Source organism: Mustelus asterias, chromosome 9 (genome assembly GCF_964213995.1).
Source record: "Mustelus asterias chromosome 9, sMusAst1.hap1.1, whole genome shotgun sequence".
Classification (NCBI taxonomy): domain Eukaryota; kingdom Metazoa; phylum Chordata; class Chondrichthyes; order Carcharhiniformes; family Triakidae; genus Mustelus; species Mustelus asterias.
In genome coordinates, this window is record NC_135809.1 from 81,487,247 (window position 1) to 81,510,307 (window position 23,061).

Here is a 23,061-nt window from a genome sequence, read left to right on the forward strand (position 1 = left end):
GTCAACTCACGGCTCATACCATCAGTTTCCTTTATTTAGATTCAGGACCCTGGTTTCGGAATCAACTATGTCACTCTCTACCTTGAAGAAGACTTCTATCATATTGTGGTCACTCATCCCCAAGGGGCCTCGCAAAACTAGATTGACAATTATGCCTTTCTCATTACACAATACCCAGTCTGGGATAACCTGTTCTCTAATTGGTTCCTTAATTTATTGGGCCAGGAAACCATCACTTACACACTCCAGGAATTCTTCTTCTAATATTGTTACTAGTTTTATTTGCCCAATCAACAGCAGATTAAAGGCACCCATAATTATAGAAGTTCTTTATTGCATGCACCTCTAATATCCTGTTCAGTGCTGTCCCCGACATCGCCACTACAGTTTGGGGGTCTATATAGAACCCCCACTAATGTTTTTTGCCCCTTGTGCTTCTCAACTCTACCCATACAGATTCCACATCATCGGAGCTAATATCTTTCCTCACTATTAACCAGCAATGCAACTCTACTGCCTTTTCCTTTCTGCCTGTCCTTCCTTAACACTGAATATCCTGGTTGTTCAGTTCTTGTCCCCAGTGACCCTGCAGCAATGTCTCCATAATCCTGACTATTTCGTACCCGTTTACATCAATTTGTGCAATTAATTAATCCACTTTATTGTGAAGGCTTTACACATTAAGGCACAAAGCCTTAAGGTTGATCTTTGTAACATTCCTTGTCCCATTCCCATTATTTTTCATTGTGGCTCTGTTTGATTCTGGTCCCTTGGTTTCTCTGCCTATCTCTTTTCTCATTCCCCTTTCTTATCCTTTTCCCCCTCCTCTGATTCCTTGCATAGGCTCCCATCTCCCTGCTATTTTAGTTTAAATCCTCCCCAACTACACTAGTAAACACTCCCCCTCGGATATCAGTTCCAGTCCAGTCCAGTCCAGGCGTAACCTGTCCAGTTTATACTGGTTCCACCCCCACCCTCCCCCAGAACCAGTTCCAACGGTCCAGTAATCTGAAATCCTCTCAGACTATCTCATCAGCCACATATTTATCGGATATATCCTGCTATTTCTGCTCTGACTAGCACGTGGCACTGGTTGCACATCTGGGATCACCATCTTTGAGGTCCTACTTTTCCACATACATCCCAACTCCCTATATTCTGCTTTTAGGACATCGTCCCTTGTTTTACCTATGTCGTTTGTACCAATGTGTACTACGACCACTGGCTGTTCACCCTCCTCCTCCAGAATGTCCTGCAGCCACTCTGAGACATCCTTAACCTTATCACAGGAGACAACATACCATTCTGGAGTTTTGTTTGCAGCCACAGAAATGCCTATCTATTCCCTTTACAATTGAATCCCCTATAACTATTGACATTACCCAAGTTTTGGTTTCAAAAAAGAGTTCCTGGCTGTGAAGTTGGACAAGATCTGAAAATTGGCATGGGTTTTTGCAATGCACATTCAATCTATGCACTTACTTCTGAGCCAGGCAGCATGCAAATTTAATGTTACCTGCTGATTTGCATGATACCTATATGCAGCCATCAAAAAGCTCCACTTAAAGCCTGCACTACTTTTTGATCTGCTATGGTCCCTGCAGTGTAGGTACACCAGTGGCTTGGACTCCACTAGTTACAATTTATTAAGTCAGGTGGGAAAGTAAGCTGTAAAGGGGATTATAGCAAAGCTGCAAAAGGATATAGACCAGTTAAGTGATTGAGTGAGATGGTGGCAGATGGAATATACCGTGGGCATAAGTGAAATGATCCACTTTAGTCAGAAGAATGGAAAGGCAGAATTTTCTTTTCTTGAAAACATGAGGGACGAGTAAATGTTGACATTTAGAGGGTCATTCCACATGGCTTTGTGTAATGAGAAAAGAATAATTGGCTATCTAGTTGTGCAAAAACCCTTGGGGATGAGCAACCATAATATGATAGCATTCTTCATCAAGATGGAGTGTGACGTAGTTGATTCTGAGACTACGGCCCTGAATTTAAATAAAGGAAACTGTGATGGTATGAGGCGCAAGTTGACCATGATGGATTGGGTAATGCTACTTAAAGGGATGATGGTGGATATGCATTTCTTAAGAGAGCTTAACAGAATAGATGCTGAGAGGATGCTTTCCCTACAGCAAACAATTATGAAGGAAAATGCCATGTTAACCTTTATTGTAAGGGTGTTGGAGTATAAGAGTAAGGAGGTCTTGCTGTAATTATTTAGGACTTTGGTGAAACATACAGTTTTAGTCTCCTTACCCAAGGAACAGTATCCTTGCCTAGAGGGGATACAATGAAGGTTCACTAAATTGATTCCTGGGATGAGGGACTATCCCATGAGGAAAGATAAAATGGATTTGGTAAATATTCTCTACAATATAGAAAAATCAGAGGTGATCTCACAGAAATGTATGCATTTCTTAAGAAGCTTAACAGAATAGATGCCGAGAGGATGCTTTCCCTAGCTGGCAGTCTAGCACTAGGGGCCATATACTCTGGATAATGGGGGCAGCCATTTAGGATCAAGATATGGCTGTGAATTTTTGCAAGATGTGACTGACACAGGGAAAACCTGAACTCAGCAGAGCCATATGAACTCAGTGCTGAGTTCAAACAGACCCCATTTTCACTGTAGCAAAGGCCGTTACCCACAGTGTGGGAGTTACAAATTCTTAAGAGTAAACACTAATGTTCCTGAAGGGTGGAGGTGGTTTGTAGAATGGTCATGCTATGAAGTTATTTAAATCCCCAGCCTATAATTTAAAACAGCCTGCCTGAGAGTTAAGAGAGATTTGGTTTACCAATTAACAATATCTTAAGAGCCACCAATATGTTCTTAATAATGCTTGGCTGCTTTCCACAATTTATTATCCAGGCTGGGAATCCCAAATCCACATTTTAATTGACAGTACAAAGAGGTTATTCAAGGATTAGCTGCCTTTGATGTTGGGATAGAAATATATATGTGTTTTTATGAGGGAATAACTACTTGAGCTGATTCAAAAGTCTTAAATGGGCTTTAATGAATGGAAGAGTTTTTTTTTTAAACGTAGTCAAGGCTGTAATAAATATTTAGAAATGTATCTTATTTCACTTCACATGGTTCTGAGACCTGCCTATGGTGGATACAAGGTGAGTTGGCATAGTTGATACAAGGACAAAGGGTGGTTGGTGGGTTGGCATTAGGAATGGTTGTGGGGCATGCGTTGAAAGAAGAGGATACGAGGAGCCATAGGGGATGGGTGAGGATGTGAGTTGGCATAGAGGGTATGAGGGGCCACTGCGAGGGGTGGGAGGCATGAGTTGCCATGGCTGAGGCATGAGAACTGGGTGGGATGTTGAGAGGATTTGAGGAGTGAGGGCTACAGATCTTAAAATTGAGCAAACAACTAGGGAATGAAGGTCTGGAGAACTGTGGCAGGCTTTTTAAAGAGCCTGCCTCAGCATTTGGCAGCACCTATGGCTGCCTCCGATCTGCATCCTGGGACAGTGGGCTCAATCCCAGAATGAAGATACCACCATTTGGAGTAATTTCTCCTGAAGTGATTGTGGTGAGCCGGGGAATTTTCCAATACCTGTGATCCACCTCAGGAGCGAAAGTCTAGGCCGAATAGCTTGCAAAGCAATATAGGTAGGTTAAGTGAATGGGTAAAAGATTGGCAAGATGTAATATATTTTAGGAGAACGTGAGCTTGTCCAATTTTGCAGGAAGAATAGAAAAGCAGATCATTATGTAAATAGCAAGAGTCTGAGAAACATGTGCTACAGAGGGATTTGGGTGTCCTGGGACATGAATCACAAAAAGCATGGTACATACAGCAAGTGACTGGGAAGGCAAATGCAACATTGGTCCTTATTGCAAGGGGAAAAAAATATCAAAATAGGGAGGTGTTGCCACAGCTGTATGGGACCTTAGTGGGATTGCATTTGGAGCACGGGAGTGCTACATACCATTTTGGTCTCCTTACTTAAGGAGTGATATAATTGAATTGGAAGCAGTTCAGAGAAAGTTTACTCAACAGCTTCCTGGGTTGAAAGAGATGTCTTATGAGGGTTGAGCACGTTAAGTCTATATTTATTGGAGTTTAGAAGAATGAGAGATGATTTTATTGAAACATATAAGGTTCTGAGGTGCCTGGCAGGGTGAATGCTGGGAGGGTGTTTCTCCTCATGGAAAAATATAAATTATGGGATATAATATATTCAAGGCTGAGTTAGATAGATTTTTGATTGACAATGGAGTCAAGGATTATGGTGGACAGGCAGGAAAGTTGAGATAAAGCCACAATCAAATCAACCATGATCTGAGAGCACAGTAGATTTGGTGTTCTGATTGGTCTACTCCTGCTCCTATTTCTTATGATCTTCAAACTGACTGAGGTGAGGAGTTTCACAGTTCTGATATCTGAGAATGACTGAATTAGTAGAAAAGATGATATGTTGATCTTGATTGAAAGTATAAGATGCAAAGAAGCAGAAGTTTGTTCAAGACAGTGAAACTTGAGGCCAGGAAGAGTCATGACTGCATTAATACTGATACAGAAAAGATTCATATCTAATGCCAGCTTACGCAATACCCCAGCATGACAAATATTCTCAATTATAGACAAGCTGCTAGAGAGAGGGAGAGAAACAACAGAGTATGTCTAATTAGATGTATGCCTATTTAGAGTCATGCATGCTGCCTTGCAAAATGGTTTCAGGGTGCCACTGGCAGGAAGGAGACAGGTTACCCACCCAGCTATGTGGTGCTGACGGATCTATTTAGGGAAGCAAAGAAAAGGAGGAAATTACAAGATTTTGTTTTAAGATGTGATGAAACGATAGAAAGCAAAAACATTTCTTAAAAATATTTCATTAATGTAAGTAGATGCAGGTATGAAAAAGTCAGAGATTTTCTCTGCAGAGTTAAAACAGATTGGTCTCATTTCGGAAGTTCAAAGAAAAACTGTATTTCCTATTTATTTAATAACTAAATTGAGGCTTCCTTCCACAGGTGCTCAAAAAACTACTGGACATAAGCTCCCCAATTCTACCACTGCAACAGCCTTTATCCTGTCTTGTGTGAATTAATCAAGTTAGATGCTTATCCCAAAGAAAGGATAAATTAGAAGGTAATTAGAACAAAATTAAACCAGTCTGCTACAAAACAACTGGTCTTGCACTTGTAATGACAACACAGAAGATTTAGTACTGAGCTGCACAGTCCTGGAAACACAACTGTGCACTCGATGACTTGAATCGATACAAACTGGGCCAGATCTTGTTGTAGAGGTAAGCAGAGAACTTCCAGATCCTGCTCATCTGCTATTAAACAGAAATCAGGAAGCTGTCCAAGTTGTCCGACTCCTCCAGAAGCGATTCTATACCAGCATCTCGCTCAGAGACTCAACTTAGATATTCTTAACCAACACTTTCAGGTCAAAACCATGCTGCTTATTAACGATACTTCAATGTTACTGGATCAGGGATATGTAGTTACTTGCCCTGCTCACATATATCCCAGATGCTTTGCAGAGCTCCCCTGTAAATTAGAATATAAAAATAGCTCAAAATTCCAATGCAAAATCCCACAGGAAGTTTGTGGGCAACTTTAAGTGCAATGAAGGCTAGCACTATTCCTTCTCCATTGACAGCAGAATGACAAGCACATTGTAACATTGAACAGATTTTAATCCTTTAAAGAAAGTGGCGCCAACGTTTTTGTTTGCTTATTCTGTTTTCCAACCTTCAATTTAAGAACTGTATACCTTGGGAACCTAGCACAGTCTCCAATTATGATGTACTCTTGGGAGTAGACATGGTTGAACACAATAAAATATTGTCAGGATCAGTTAATAGCCATTAGCCAGACACTTGTCAGTGCTGTGTCCGGTATGTAGTAATTGGTGTTCATAATGTCAGTGGTCTTTAGTATTTCAGATATTAAACTTTATTTATGTTTTCCTGTGTTAGAATGATCAATTTAAGCAGTTTGATAGTGCATAAATGTGATTTTATTATACAATAACGATATAATTAAGTTCTTTATTTTGGATCCCCAAACAATTTGAATGTCATCTGAACGCCCTTCGACTTTGTAAGGCTGATGCGGGAGGACAATGATAGGAATGTGAAGCTTGGAATTATAATGGTCAAAAGCAGCAGTCAAAAAATGGTCTAAAACAAACGGTCTAAAAGCCAGTTTTAAATTTACAGATATTATAATTTTCAAGATGCAGTCTTAGAAATTGTATGACTATACAGATGTTTGTTAATTGTCAGCATTTTTCACAAAGTGTTTGAACTCAGTGTGAAGATGAAACTGATAATATCAGCAATTTTTCCCATTCATTAAGCAAGCCTGGAACGATGTCTAAACACTGTTGGTGGTGCCAAATAAAGTTTTAAAAAATTCAATTACTTCAGGTACAAAATAGCACTAGACTCCTGAGGAACAACATTTATACAAATATCAACTATGCTTCAGTTTGTAACACTCTGAGTCAGAAAGTTGTGGGTTACAAATCCCACTCCAGAGACTGGAGTACATAATCCAGACTGGCAATCTAATCCCAGTAATGACGGTGTGCTCAGAAGAGCCTTCATTTGGACGAGACGTTAAACTGAGACCCTGTCTAAACTCTCAGATGATTGTAAAAGGTTTCAAGGCACTATTTTGAAGAATAGCATTGGAGCTCTCCCTGGTGTCCTGGTCAATATTTATTCCCTCAACCCGAAAAAAGTAGGTTATTTGTTCATTTATCTCACTGCTGTTCATGAGTCCTTGTTGTGTGCAAATTGGCTGTGATATCTCCACATTACAACAGTGACTATATTAAGTACATTATTGGCTGTCAAGTGTGTCCCGAGGTTGTGAAAGGCGCTCTATAAATGCAAGTCTTTCCTTTTTGTAAATAGCAAAACAACGAGAAGAATTGGATCCTCAGTACTAATTCTTACACTTATAGGGAAATTATTTTTTTAAATGCAGTCTTTATATCATTCTACATTGCTGATTAATAGTTTACTGTTTATTGCATTAGGATCAATACTTGTTCAAGGCCTCAGAAACATAGTCAGTTACTCTAATGGCTATCTGCTGTACTATAACCACACGGAGCTTTGTATCAGGTAGTTGCATGGTATGCAGTTCATAAAAGGGCTCCCTGGAGCTGCTGCCGATGAATATTATCAGTCTGCCAGCAGTTACAGATACAGTTCATTGCCTGAGTTCTCACTATAAAGGATCCAATTGTCTCAGTCTTTTCTCAGTGTTTTCTGCATCAATTTAGATGACATCCAAATTGTTTGGTGATCCAAATTATAGGACTCATGTTAGAGTACTATTAAATCACTTGATTTTGGAAATATCATTAATTTCTTTTCCTTCAAAACTTTGAATCTAATCCAAGTCAATACTGCATGGATTTGATTTTTATTTGTTCTCAATGAAACAAGCAGGCACCACAGTTTTTCCCATTGTTCCTTGCCTTTGGACAATACGACCATATGGACGTTGGGGGGGGCAGTGACCTATTAGTAAAGTCACTGGACTAGCAATTCAGAGGCCCATGCTAACGCTCTGAGATTCAAATTTCACAAAGGCAGTTAGTAGAATTTAAATTCAATTAACAAATCTGGAATTAAAAGCTCATCTCTGTAATGGCGACTCTGAAATCATTGTCTAGTGTTGTAAAAACCAATTTGGTTCCTTAAAAAAAATCTGGTGCTTACGTACAACTGCACACTGATGTCCACTGACATGGCCTAACAATCTACTCAGTTGTATGAAACTGCTACTTAACATCGCAAAGAAGTGAAACCAGATTCACAGACCACCCGACACCGGAAATAACAAAAGCACATCCAGCTTCTATTGACCCTGTAAGTTCCTCCTAATAACAAGCTTGTGCCAAAAGTAGGAGAGTTGACTAGACAAGCAACAGCCTGATCTCAGTGAGGTACAAGTCTGTGAGTATGACTATATCTCAGACCCCATGATCACCGTCTCTGGATATGTCATGCCCAACTATCATGACAGACACCCCAGAAGACGACAGTGGTAGTCAGGAGGGAACTGTCCTGGCAGTTCTCAACATTGACTCTGGACCCTATGAAATCTCAGGGCATCAGTTCAAACATCGGCAAGAAACCTCCTGCTGATTACCACCCACCCTGCCTGCCCCCATTCCTCAGCTGATGAAACAATAGTTCTCTATATTGAACACCACTCGGAAGGAGCACTATGGGTGGCAAGGTCAAAGAATATACTCCGGGTGAGGGCAATCACCAAGAATGTCTCATTAGCACATGCAACGACTGAGCTGTCCAATTTCTAAAGGACATAGCAGCTAGACGGGGTCTGTGGCAGGTGGTGAGGAAATCAACAAGGGGGAAAAACCAACTTGACCGTATCCTCACCAATTGCCTGCCGCAGATGTATCTGTCCATGTTAGTATCAGAGGGTGTGACCACTGAAATGTGGAGACGAAGTCCTGTTTGAGCATTACCACTGTGTTGTGTGGCATACCACCATGCTAATTGGGCTGGATTTCAAACAGATCTAGCTTCTGAAAACTGGGCATCCATGACGCTCTAAGGATCATCACAGAATCAGAACTATAGTCAACCACAATCTGTAACCCCATAGCCCAGCATATAACCCACTCTACCATTACCTTCAACTCAGGTGGTTAGCCATTGGTCAATGAAAAGTGCAGAAGGAGCACCAGCAGTCGTAGCTAAAAATGAGGTGTCAACCTGGTGAAGCCACAACACAGGACTATTTTGCATGCCAAACAGCGCAAGCAGCATGCGATTGACAATACTAAGAGATTCCACAACCAACAGATCAGATCTAAGCTCTGCAGTCCTCCACATCCAGTCAACAATAGTGGTGGATAACTAACAGAATTTCACTGAGTGAGGGGAAAACTCTCCACTGGTTGGAGTCAGGACTAGCCCAAAGGAAGATGGTTGTGGTTGTTGGAGTTCAATCATCTCAGTCCCAGGATATCACTGCAGGAGTTCCTTAGGATAGTGTCCTAGGCCCAACTGATGGAGGGTTGTATAGAACTCCTAGTATAAAGGTCTTCATTTTAAATTCATTAAAATAAGTAATTAGATTGAGGAGATTACAAGGTGCCTTATATATAGAATAAGGATTCACTGTGTGCCTAACATATGCAAAGATATTGTCTATTAATCACACATAATCAATAGTAATGAATTTTTAAACAAGTATTGTAACTAAAATGTAGTTTTAAATGTGCCTGTGAAACTTGGCCAAACAACGATCTCTCTGCTCAGCATGATGGGAAGTAGATGGCAGTAGATATGCCACATTTTTGGAGACAATGAAGCATAGTGGGCAGTTCGTTCTTATCAGCCTGGGTTAGGCAGCTGCAAGTTAATCAAGGGTCTGGCAATGAACATCTCCAACAAGAGAAAATCTAACCATATCCCCAAAACATTCAATGGTATTACCATCACTGAATCTCCCACTATCGACATCAGAACTGGACCAGTCATATAAATACTGTGGCTACAAGAGTAGGTCAGAAGCGGATTATTCTGTATCGAGTAATTCACCTCCTGACCCCCCAAAGCCTGTCCACAATCTACAAGGCAAAAATCAACAGTGTGATGGAATAAGCTCCACTTGGCTAGATGAGTGCAGCTCCAATAACATTCAAGAAGCTCAACACCATCCAGGACAAAGTAGCCGCTTGGCTGGCACCCCATCCACCGCCTTCAACATTCACTACCTCCACAGTGGTGGCAGGGTATGCCGTCTACAAGATGCATTGCTGTACCTCACCAAGGCTTCTTCAACAGCACCTTCCAAATCTGTAACCTGCACCAGCTAGAAGGAGAAGTGCAGCAGATGCAAGGGAACACCACCATCTGCAAGTTCCCTTCTGAGCCACTCACCATCCTGGAACTATATTGTCATTCCTTCAATGTAGCTGGATCAAAATCCTGGAAACTACCTTGTTATCAGCACTGTAAGTCTACCTACACTACATGGGCTTCAGCGGTTCAAAAAGGTGGCTCACCACCACCTTCTCAAATGCAATTAGGAATGGATGGTAGCAAGTTCTCATTCCTGACAAAACTTCGTTAATAAGGCAGTTTTCATAGTAATTTTGTTCTGGTCCAAGCCTACAAATGACCAGATTTATTGAATTTAGTTCCACAAACTGCCATGAACTTTAACTTTTGGTGAGTACAGGACCATTATTGCTTGACTGCAGCAGCATAGTCTCTGCTTCACAATGGACAAAATAATGTGCAAGGCAAGAATGGAGACATAAATGAAATAGAATTATCTCAGGTGATTTTAAATTTTCTCGAGCAATGCCAAGGGAAATTGGTGAGGTTATTAAAAATGCCACTAAAGTGCTGGATTATAAGGCCAGAAGAGTGGACTACTCCACAGGTTGTCTGAATTTGGCTGAGGATGCATAATGCATTTGTCAGACCACACTTGAGATTAGCATGTAAGTTCTGGTTACAACACAATAAAAAAAGACTTTCAAACACAGAACAGGATTCAGAGAAAGGAAAGAATGATTCAAAGGGCAAGCGAGATGACCCAAAAGGAAAAATAGAGACTTCCGGTGTTTTCCAAAGAAACTACAGCCTGAGATTTTCCAATGCATTAGCCACTTCAGTACTTCATGGATTCAAAGTGATTGGCAAGTGAGATGACCTAAAAGGAAAGGGTACAAAAACTCTGCAGCCCAGAGGGAGGGAAACTAAGAACCAAGGGAAAATAAGCAAAGAATGTCAATGACCTAGATAAGGTAAAATGAGGCCAGAGTTAAAAATATAAATTAGTGAACAATAAATCTGGAACAAAATACCACAGGGAGATAAATGTATAGGATAACCTGCCAGGGAAGATGCAGACTTAATACTGAATGCAATTTTATGCTCGGCTGGGAGAGTTGGAATACTAATACACTTTGTCCATATAGCACAAATAACAGGACAGGTGGGATTCCGGGGTGAGCTAAAAGCAGCCTGTTCATAGAGAAATGGCTCAAGCATTCTATGTGCTTAGCATTGATCGTTGCCTGCGTGGGTCATACAGTTACCCATTAATGTAATAGTTTCATATCTATGTATTACAGGAAAAATTGAGACTTCCGGTGTTTTCTAAAGAAATTGCAGTTTCCTGCCAGAAATTTTCCAATGAATTAGCCACTTCAGTACTTCATGGATTGAAAGAGAAAAATCAAAACAGATTTAAACTAAAGATTTAAGAAAGCAAGGGGACATTGCGGCCTTTAGTAGCATCTAGGCATAGACACAAATTGTTTGAAAATAAAATTAGCTTGCAAATCTAGTTTTTCTATTTTGTAACTGTAATGCTATTTATATATAGCACTGAAACAACACTCTACGAGGAATGCTCTCAAAGACAGTTGCTTTTGCACCAAATGATAAAAAGGAATGCTACAGTTTAGTTAACTTACTTGGCCTCTAATTTCCCAATTCTGCTTTAAAAATGATCAATTTACCACAAACAACTCATCCGGTACGCCTACGCATCTCTGTATCTGCAGAAACCAGGAAAACCACTAAGGATCCCAGAGTTGAAGCAGCAAGTTTGCTGCACTGGATTGGTCCATGCACTTATATATTCCTACTGTTTTACTGTCCTTGACTATTAAGTACTTGCGAAGTTACACACAGGAAATGGTGGAATTTGAAGGCTCTAAATGGAAATTAGCATACCTATTTAAACAAAAACACAGGAGTCATGAGAGAGACAGCTTAATTCAAAGGCACTACCGATTTTCTGATACCTCCAAACCGAATCAAAGGTCAATGTTCTCACTTAATACTTTTACAGCTTATGCAAATCATTCCTGTGATTTCAGGTTTCTTACCCTGGCTGGTCCCTGAAGTGGTAGCTTCCTGCAAATCCCTGTCAGTCTGGGTCTCTGCATTCTGTAGTTGTGGTGATGGCGTTTGGGTTCCTTGTGAGGTCACAGAAGGGGCAGGATTGCGAGGCTGCAGGCCAATAGCATTCATAAGTCCCATATCTCGATCCGTCCTCCAAGATGTTCGGTTTGGCCTAGAACAGTAACAAAATTATTACTCAGACAAATGTTCCAAAGAGTGTTAGTTCAAGGAAACAGGCTTGCCAACAAACTGCCAATTTGACATCTATATTTCTCTTTCCTACTTTGCATCCCACAATGTCCTTGTGTCATACATGTCCCCAGCTTTCTGAATGGTTTGGAGAACTTGGGTCTTTGCAATCCTATTCAGTTACTCTTTTCTGGAAGGCGTATGAGAAAGTAACCAACCCTAATTTGCACTTCTCTCATCACAGGTCATGATAGAAAACTCTCTACGTCAAGAATTATGGACTGGAAACAGGTCTTGCCACCTCAATGCATTCCGTATTAGATCTTCAAATTATTTTAGAAGTATGCCTATCCCACCAAAAATGTAATGTTTTTAAATCAGATGTTCTGCAACAGCTGAATGATCAATCTTTGCAGGGAAGTTGATTTAATAGTTCTGCAGAAAGGATCTAAAGCATAAAAGATTTTCTTATTTTCTAAAACAATCTGTGGAAAAAATCCTAACGTACTGCTCAATCAAACATTCAACTGGCAGTACACAGATGTGTGCGCTTAGTGCTAAGAACGTGAGCTAAAGCGAGTATGAACGATTATAAAGAATACATTTCTTGATTGAATTGAATTGAACACATTTGGAACTCAGGTGACTATAGCCTAGTTATAAGTCAGCAGCGTTTACAGATCTTATTTCCTAAATAAAGCACATGAGGATGGAGGACTTCCTCACTGGGCCTCAACAAAATAATGTGTGTCACTGCCAAAATGGCTACTTTTTAAAATATTTGCTCTTGCAATGAGGGTGACACCGACAAGGATGTATCCATTGCTTATCCAAAATTTTCCTGAGAGCAGTAAATTTGTTAATCATATAGAGTGGAGCATGGGGTGGCAAACCACTGCTTCAACACTGCTGAAGTGATCACTAAATGCCATATATAAAGTGCCATTTGATACAATTTCCTCATCAATCTGCTCAAACCCAAAATCACTGACTGAAAAAGAAAAAAATTGCATTTACGTAATGTCTTTCATGACTTCAGGACATCCAAAAACACTTTATAGCCAATGAAGTGTGGCAGTGGTGTAGGAACCATGGCCACCAATTTGCATACAATGTGCCACAAACAGCAATGTGATAATAACCAGATAATCTGTTTTAATAATGTTGATCATGAGACAGCACGGGGTAGCACAGTGGTTAGCACTGCTGCCTCACAGCGCCAGGGACCCGGGTTCGATTCCCGGCTTGGGTCACTGTCTGTGTGGAGTTTGCACGATCTCCCTGTGTCTGCGCGGGTTTCCTCCGGGTGCTCCGGTTTCCTCCCACAGTGCTGGTTAGGTGCATTGACCTGAACAGGCGCCAGAGTGTGGCGACTAGGGGAATTTCACAGTAACTTCATTGCAGTGTTACTGTAAGCCTTACTTGTGACTAATAAATAAACTTTTAACTTTAGATAAACATTGGCCTGACATTGGCATTGACTGCTGAGGATAACTCCCCCGCACTTCTTCCAAATAATGCAATGCAATCTTATGTCCACCGGATACAGCAGAGGGGTTAATATCTCATCAAAAAAAATGCACCTCCAACAGTGCAGTCTAGATTTCTGAGCTCAAGTTTCTGGAATGGGACTTGAACCCACAACTTTTTGAGGCAAGCATCCTCACAACTGAGCAAGGGCTGAGTTTTGTCCTATGTGCCCTCTGGTTACCAACCCTCTGTCAGCGGGTAAGAGATTGTGCCCCCCCCACTACTCTATCAAAACTCTTCATAATTTTTAGTGCCTCCATTAAATCTCCACTTAACCATCTCTGTTCTAAGAAATCAATTCCTGTTTATCTTGTCTCTCCAAATAACCTCATCCCTGATACCATTCTACTAAATTGCATCCGCATGTTCTCGGAGGTCTTGACATCTTTCTTCAAGTGCAGCATCTAAAATTGGCACAATTATCCTAGCCAGTGATTTTATAAAGGTTTGCACAATTCCCTTGCTTTTGCATTCTGTGCCTCTAACTAAAAGCCCAGGATTCTACATACGTTTTAAATAGCCTTCGAACTTGTTCTGATTTCTTCAAAGATTTGTTCATGTGAACCCCATTGAAATCAGGTTAGATTGTGCTTCACTCCAACAAGGCGTTCAACAAAGATTACTACATCTAAAAAAAAAACTAATTCCTTTTACCAGTCTGCAGTTGAAGGTTTAGTAAATGGCTGAGCACAGTTTTAGTTTAAGCTCTTAAAGGAATCTTTATAACACAACTGAAAAAGTCGACACGACAGGAAACTCAATAAGCTAACTAAATGAGTAATCAGTAAAGGTCTGGGTCACAGGAATCTCTTGGCAATAATCCACAACAACCTCCCAGTTAAACTGAAAGATCCAATTTTACAGATTCAATGATGATATGCAGGTTTACTGTTTATAAACTCACATTAATAGTGTTTTGGTTTTTATGGGGAATCAGCTGGGATGTTTGCTCCGAATTCCTCTTTCTAATATATGTGAAAAACAAAACCAATTGTTTCCCAAATGACCCAGTACCTACGTGGTAGATCATTTAAACTGCAATCTTAATATAAAAGAATTCAAGGGCTCGACATCATTCCAATCCTTCCACCTCAGTGATTCCCTGAGCTCCATGTCATCTGCATTATCTTGCATTAGTTGGCTCATGCCAGTAATGTCCATCACTCTGAATCCCCTGCTTTGATTAACTGAGATGCACCAACTTTCCACTGATGAGTGTTCTGTTCCACTGCTTGTCATCCTCCCTGGTCCCAAAACTGTACATTAGTGAACAGTCAACTAGAACAGAAGACCTCCATTTTGCCTGTTGTGTCTGCATTAGCTCTTGGAAAATGAAGGTTCAGTTTTTTTCTTTACTTTTGTGCATTCTGAAGTATATAACATAGCTTTGTGCACTTAAAAGCAAAAGTTCAGATAGCTAAAATTGAAGTAAAACTATGTACAACCAAAGCAGAAAATTGGAGCTATTTTTACCCAGGTCTCTCATTGTTCCTGTTGCTGTGATGGGAGGAAACAGGCTCCGACAGTTGTTCCCAATTGTGTTCCGTCTCCAATTTCGATGCACTGAAAAGAGAGAGAACACCGGTTAAGATCCACTGTGATCTTCCTGAGCTCCATATGCTTAATGAATTCAAATGTTTAACACAGAATTGATTCCATATTTTGAAATCACAGCCCAGGAGGCCACTCAGCCCATCATGCCTACGTTAGCTCTTTAAAAGTGCTTCCCTCTTTAGTCCCATCCCCTGCTTTTTCCCCATAACTCAACAAATCTTCTTTTTAAATATTTATGTTGCGCTCCTTTGAATTGTACTGTTGAATCTGCTTTCATAACTCTTTCAAGTGCTGCATTCTAAATCATAACTTGTTTTAAAATAAATCTTCCTCATTTCCATGTCGTGCCCTCCCCCTGCACCTTTCCTTTGTTAATTGTCTTAAATCGGTGTCCTCTGACCCTTGTGTCAGTAGAAACTTGTTCTCCCTCTCTATTCTATCAAAATCAAAAAATTTGAGGACCTCTATTAAATCTTGCCTTAGCCATCTCTTCTAAGATGATCAATTCCTGTTTATTTAGCTTCTCCACATAACAGGAGTCCCTCCTCACTTATAGCATTTGCTTAAATTTTACCTGCATGCTCTGAGTATTTGACATCTTTCCTAAAATTGGCCACAATTACCCAGCTATGGCCTAACCAGTGATTTTATAAAGTTATGCATAACTTCCTTGCTTTTTTGTATGCAGCATCTCTGTTTATAAGCCCAGGATTCTATATGCTTTTTGAATAGCCCTCTCAACTTGTCCTGTCATCTTCAAAGATTTGTTGGTGTGAGCTCCACAAGTTTTCTGTTCTTGTGATGGACATTGAAACATTTCATTAATTAAAAGTGCTATATAAGTTGTTGAAGTCTACACATTAGCTTTTAGATGGAATTTAAGTGATGTTATTGATGGTTTTCCGAAGGTCATAAATGCATTCCCAAATAAATCAATAATCACAATGAGCATATCCGATTTTTGTGTCTGGGCCATCTGAATAGGTGTTTCCTAATGGCTATAGATTGGAGTTTCTCGAGAAAGGCAGCTCAGTACAAACTTTATACCATAACTGTTAATTTCAATGTGAAACAAAGAACCTAAAACTGACAGCAAAGGCCTCAACTTCTTCCAACCAGCAACATATCTCCACTTCAACCAGCAGCAATTCATTCCCAGCCTCCTCCAGTCTGTTGCAAACTGTCAACACTACCTCAATCGGTAGGAACCTCTCCAACATCTGCAGCATTCCATTTAACTGCTCCAAACTAATCCATTCTAATCATTCTAATCAACAACAACTCTTCCTGACCTCTAACACAAGAAACACTTCCCTCTCCCAAACACTAACCTGACCACCCACATCTTCAACATTTCCATGCCCCCAACCCTCCCCCTCGAACTGGACCATAATGCTGTTTCCTCTTTCCTGTCCGGATCTGGCAAATCAGCAGCCACACACCCTGTTCCCAAACTGATCCAATCTGCAGCAACTTCTGTGCTAACATTAATTGGAAATTAATTAATCCATCCCCCATTTTGACAAGTACAACAGAACGTTGATTGATTGTTATTAGAAACCCAGACATGGGGATTGAGAAGGGAATTAGAAAACCACAAAGTGAACCTCTTTATCTTTAATACTCCTCAATGGATAAACCATGCAGCTAAATGCAGGAAATAATGAGTATTTAAAGCTCCAGTGCTGAATTAAAGCTGCACGACATGAAAATGGAACATCTCATTCAACGCAATGAGGAAAATATGGCAAATTATATACATTTTCCAGCAATGGTGTATTTTACAGAAAAAAAACTATATGCAGCTATAAATATGATTTTGAGGAGCCTTGAAGTAGTAGTTTATTTATTAATGTCACAAGTAGGCTTACATTAACACTGCAATGAAGTTACTGTGAAAAGTAAGCAAAGGATAGGGGTTCAGAAAGAGTATTCCAGCCTGTGTGGCCAAGGCAGCAGCAGGTTCTTGCGATAGAGCCTGAGGCCAGAGACAGAGGGAATCCAAATAAGGCCATTTCCAGAAAAGCGTGCTCCCTTGCATATATGCTGCAGGATGATGCAGAGGCAGCCGAGGATGTGGCAGAACCATAAAGGGTGTAGATACGCAGAGGGACCTGGGTGTGCAAGTCCACAGATCCTTGAAGGTGACGTCATAGGTGGAGAAGGTGGTGAAGAAGGCATATGGCATGCTTGCCTTTATAGGACAGGGCATAGAGTATAAAAGTTGGGGTCTGATGTTGCAGATGGATAGAATGTTGGTTTGGCCACATTTGGAATACTGCGTCCAGTTCTGGTCGCCACACTACCAGAAGGACGTGGAGGCTTTGGAGAGAGTACAGAGGAGGTTTACCAGGATGTTGCCTGGTATGGAGGGGCTTAGTTATGAGGAGAGATTGGGTAAACTGGGGTTGTTCTCCCTGGAAAGACGGAGGATGAGGGGAGACTTAATAGAGGTGTATAAAATTATGAAAGGCATAGATAGGGTGAACGGTGAGAAGCTTTTCCCCAGGTCGGTGGTGACGCTCACAAGGGGTCATAGGTTCAAGGTGAAGGGGGGGGAGGTTTAACACAGATATCAGAAGGACATATTTTACACAGAGGGTGGTGGGGGCCTGGAATGCACTGCCAGGCAAGGTGGTGGAGGCGGACACACTGGGAACGTTTAAGACTTATCTAGATAGCCATATGAACGGAGTGGGAATGGAGGGATAGAAAAGAATGGTCTAGTTTGGACCAGGGAGCGGCACGGCTTGGAGGGCCGAAGGGCCTGTTCCTGTGCTGTATTGTTCTTTGTTCTTGTCACTGAGAACAGCATTTTGAATTCAATGTCATGGGGAATGGGAGTTAGAAGAACATAAGAAATAAGAACAGGAGTAGGCCATTTATCCCTTTGACCCTGCCATTCACTCACATCATGGCTTACCTTCTATTTCAGCGGTCTCTGCCCGCATTATTCCCACATCCCCCGATTCCCGTAGTATCAAAAAATATATCAACCTCTGACTTACGTATACTCAATGACTGGACATCTGGATATCAACAGCAAAGTTGGATAATTACACTTAGTGCCATCATCTCATAGAATCCTTACAGTGCAGAAGGAGAATTGGAAAGTCAAAACGCTATCCATCAGTCAGCATGGCTTTATGAAGGCAAATCATGTTTGACTAATTTGCTGGAGTTCTTCAAAGATGTAGCAAGCAAAGTGGATAATGGGGATCCTGTAGATGTAGTATAACTGGACTTCCGGAAGACGTTTGATAAGATGCCGCACAAAAGATTAATTCACAAGGTTAGATCACATGGGATTAGGGTAATTTATTAGCTTGGATAGGTGACTGGCTGATGGACAGAAGACAGAGAGTCGGGATAAATGGGTTTTCTTCTGGATGGCAGGAACTAACTAGTGGAGTGCCACAGGGTTCGGTCCTTAGGCCCCAGCTATTTACAATCTATATTATCGACTTGGATACAGAAATAGAAGGCTGTATAGCCAAATTTGCAGATGACACAAAAATAGGTGGGACAATAAGTTGCAATGAGGAAATAACCTTACAAATGGATATAGATAGGTTAGGAGAGTGGGCCAAAATGTGGCAGATTGAGTTTAACCTGTATAAGTGTGAGGTCATGCATTTTGGTCGGAAAAATGGGAAGGCGATTTATTATCTAATGGGGAGAGACTTAGGGGTGCTCTGGTGCTCTGGGTGTCCTTCTTCATGAGTCACAAAAAAATTGAATGCAGGTACAGCAGATAATAAAGAAAGTGAATGGAATGTTAGCATTTGTAGCTAAAGGAATAGAATATAAAAGTAAGGAAGTATTGTTGCAACTATACATGGCATTGGTGAGACCGTACCTGAAGGATTGTGCACAGTTTTGGTCCCCTTATTTGAGGGGAGATGTAGTGGCATTGGAGGCAGTTCAGAGGAGATTCACTAGATTGATTCCAGGGATGAGGGGTTTGTCGTATGAAAAGAGACTGAACAGTTTAGGCCTATACTCTCTGGAATTTAGAAGAATGAGGGGAGATCAAATTGAGGTATTCAAGATGATAAAAGGTATGGATAAAGTAGACATGGAGTGGATGCTTCCTCTTGAGGGGCATCCTAGGATGAGAGGTCATAGTCTTAGGATAAGGGTAGCAAATTTAAAACAGAGTTGAGGAGAAACTACTCCTCCCAAAAGGTTGTGAATCTGTGGAATTCACTGCTGCAATGTGCGGTCGATGCTGGGGCAGTGATTAAATTTGAGGAGTTAGACAGATTTTTAATTGGCAATGGGTTGAAGGGTTAAGGGGAGAAGGTAGGAAAATGGAGATGAGGAGCATATCAGCCATGATCGAATGGCGCAGCAGACTCAATGGACAGAATGGCCTAATTTTGCTCTTGTATCTTATGACCTTATGAAATAGAAGCTGCAGACAAAAGGCAGTCAACATGCACAGCGAACCTTATAGGGAAGCAGGAGTAGAATAGGTTGCTGTAAGTTAGATTGGAATGCAGGAAGTTAGAAAGTGACATTGGTGTAGATGACGTTTTCAGATTAGATGGGTGCAGAATCGGGCACTGTTGCAGAGTTTGGAACAAAACTACTTTGCTGGACGCTGGGTTGTGGAATTTAAAAACTCAGTTCAGAATCAGGGGTTTCACACTGTTAGTTTCAGCCCAAGTTGAACATTCATGGTGGGAGACAAAGTTAAGGATAAGAATGGAGTTCTTGGTGGGAAGCAAATGGATAGCTTTGGTCATGCCATAGGCAATTTAGATGAAGTGCCTGCTCAGTTACAACTTGATATCAGATGAGGAGTCAGACAACATTTAGAACTGAATAATCTCATTAGTAATAGACAGCATGGTTTTGTACGAGGGAGGTCATGCCTCACAAATTTGGTTGAGTTTTTTGAGGAGGTGACAAAAACGATTGACGAGGGAAGGGCCGTGGATGTCGTCTATATGGATTTTAGTAAAGCATTTGACAAGGTCCCTCATGGCAGGCTGGTGCAAAAGGTTAAATCTCACGGGATAAAAGGTGAGCTAGCTAGATGGGTGGAGAACTGGCTTAGCCATAGAAGACAGAGGGTAGCAGTGGAGGAGTCTTTTTCCGGTTGGAGGTCTGTGACTAGTAGTGTTCCGCAGGGCTCTGTACTGGGACCTCTGCTGTTTGTGATATATATAAATGATTTGGAGGAAGACGTAACTGGTGTGATCAGTAAGTTTGCGGACAACACGAAGATTGCTGGAGTTGCAGATAGTGATGAACATTGTCAGAGAATACAGCAGGATATAGATAGGCTGGAACATTGGGCAGAGAAATGGCAGATGGAATTTAGTCCAGATAAATGCAAAGTGATGCATTTCGGTAGATCTAATGTAAGGGGGAGCTATACAATAAATGGCAGAACCATCAGGAGTATAGACACACAGAGGGACCTGGGTGTACAAGTCCACAGATCCTTAAAGGTGGCAGCACAGGTGGAAAGGGTGGTCAAGAAGGCATATGGCATGCTTGCCTTTATTGGATGGGGCATAGAATATAAAAGTTGGCATATGATGTTGCAGCTGTATAGAACGATGGTTAGGCCACATTTGGAATACTGCGTTCAGTTCTGGTTGCCACACTACCAGAAGGACGTGGAGGTTTTGGAGAGAGTACAGAGAAGGTTTACCAGGATGTTGCCTGGTATGGAGGGTCTTAGCTATGAGGAGAGATTGGGTAAACTGGGGTTGTTCTCCCTGGAAAGACGGAGGATGAGGGGCGACCTAATAGAGGTGTGTAAAATTATGAAGGGCATAGATAGGGTGAACAGTGGGAAGCTTTTTCCCAGGTCAGAGGTGACGAACACAAGGGGTCACGGGTTCAAGGTGAGGGGGGCAAGGTTCAACACAGATGTCAGGGGGATGTATTGTACACAGAAGGTGGTGGGGGCTTGGAATGCACTGCCAAGCAAGGTGATTGAGGCGGACACGCTGGGATCGTTTAAGACTGATCTAGATAGCCACATGAACAGACTGGGAATAGAGGGATTCAAAAGAATGGTCTAGTGGGCACATGAGCGGCGCAAGCTTGGTGGGCCGAAGGGCCTGTTCCTGTGCTGTATTGTTTGTTTGTTCTAACACTGTTGTGGTCATCGAGTTAAGGATAATGTTGGGGGAAAGTGAAGCAAACTGTTGTTGTCATACATAAAGATGATGTCACCAAAATGCAGCTTACAGATGAGGAAAAGTGAAGTATGAAAACCATTGGCACGTGAGAAATAAACCTGGGGTAGAAGGGGATCCCTTTAATTTAAGTACTGGCCTAAGTGAAGGAGGAATGACAGAACTGGTCATACTGAGCACTACCCTGAGGTTGGGGAAAATAATGAGGAATAGCACACCAGTCACAGAGAATGTCACTAGTGACTCTAGCTGGAGCTGTTCCAATGTTATGGGCAGAAACCAGAATGAACAAATTTAAACCATAAGATATATTAAAGGAAGCCTAATATAAAGTGGCAATGCTAAGTTAGTTAGAAGATCATAGAGGGTAAAGAGAGGCTTGGGAGTAACAAAGAGGTTAAGGGCAGATATTTGAAGAGAGAGCATGATGATTTCACATTTGAAGGGTAGACAGGCAAAGTCTGAGGACAGGGACAGAGCAAAGTGTCACAATGCCAAGTGTCAATAAGTGGTATTTGTGTGATGAAAATTGAATCAGATGTGATTGATGACATGTGAAGTGGCATCACAGGGGAAGTGAGTGGTGCGATTAAGAGAAGTTATGGAGTGATGTGAAGTCAAGGCAATAAAATTACAAACCCAATTAATCAGTTTCTGAAAAGGTACTCTATTAGAAATTCAGGATTGCTGCTGGTCCACAAATGAAGCCAAGCACATTATATAACCAACGCTGTGGAAAATGGAGATTTACTGATTGCAGACCCATCAATATTATAAACAAAGGGCTGAGAGACGTTATTTAGATAGTAACTTCACCCATCCTCCCACCATCAGTCTTTAGATCTTCCTTTCCCGAGGAGACATTTACTCTCAAATAGACAATCTATATAACAATGAAAAGGTTGCAGTATCAGTGTTACTTTGGATTGGCGATTAGTGGGCATATGAGCAATTACCACTGATTTGGAATCAATTGCTGCATATCAGATTGATGCTGCTTAGACACTATAGTCTTATGCAGCAACAGTGAGGCATGACAACAATATGCAAATAGCATCTTTAACATAGATAAGAATGCAAGGCATTTCACATTAAGGTAATCAGATAAAAACTGATATTAATCCAAACAGAGTGACATTGAGGCAGATGTCTTTGTCTTTGATTTTCCCAGTAGTGAGCTGGCAAAAAGTCTGGCTCATCCCAGTCTGGATATTGAACAAGCAGTTTGATAAGGATCGAGATAGACAGTGGTGAGGTAAAACTCAGTGTCAACGAGAAACTATTCTGAAACATGCCCAGAGCATTTCTTGGATATTGTGAAGAACATATAGAAGACAAGATAATACTTGGTTTTGAGGAAGCATAATGACAGCAGCAACCAACGTTATGCGTTTGAATACATGTTTTGCATCACTCAGTACGTTGTGATCTATCACAATATCACTTAACACTGCCGGTTTGAAAACCGAACAACAGAACAATGTTTATGGGTCATTTCAAGCAAAGCCCAGCTAATAATGTTGAACAAAAAAACAGGCTGCAAATGGACAGGACAGAAAAACTTTTGTTACAAAATGACTTAACTGGATTGAACTCCACACTGAAGATGGCTCAATGAGAGTGTAGAAATAAATTCCCTGTCACAGTTAAGCAGAAATAGTGTTCACTTCCATTAAATTTAACAAATTCGTAAGTAGGAAGTCCTATAACAGACTTGCAGACA

General features: G+C 41.1%; 1 protein-coding gene across 7 annotated transcripts in view; it reads right to left on the minus strand.

The window, feature by feature from the left end:
- The window catches only part of LOC144498775 (activating molecule in BECN1-regulated autophagy protein 1-like), a 409,078-nt gene that overhangs the window by 29,106 nt on the left and 356,911 nt on the right, over positions 1 to 23,061 (minus strand). For all 7 annotated transcript variants that reach the window (XM_078220425.1, XM_078220422.1, XM_078220420.1 and 4 more), the window contains 2 exons: positions 15,097 to 15,186; positions 11,889 to 12,076 (listed from right to left, as the gene is read on the minus strand). In XM_078220425.1, coding sequence (XP_078076551.1) covers positions 11,889 to 12,076; positions 15,097 to 15,186 — 278 coding nt within the window. The remainder of the gene's footprint in view (positions 1 to 11,888; positions 12,077 to 15,096; positions 15,187 to 23,061) is intronic.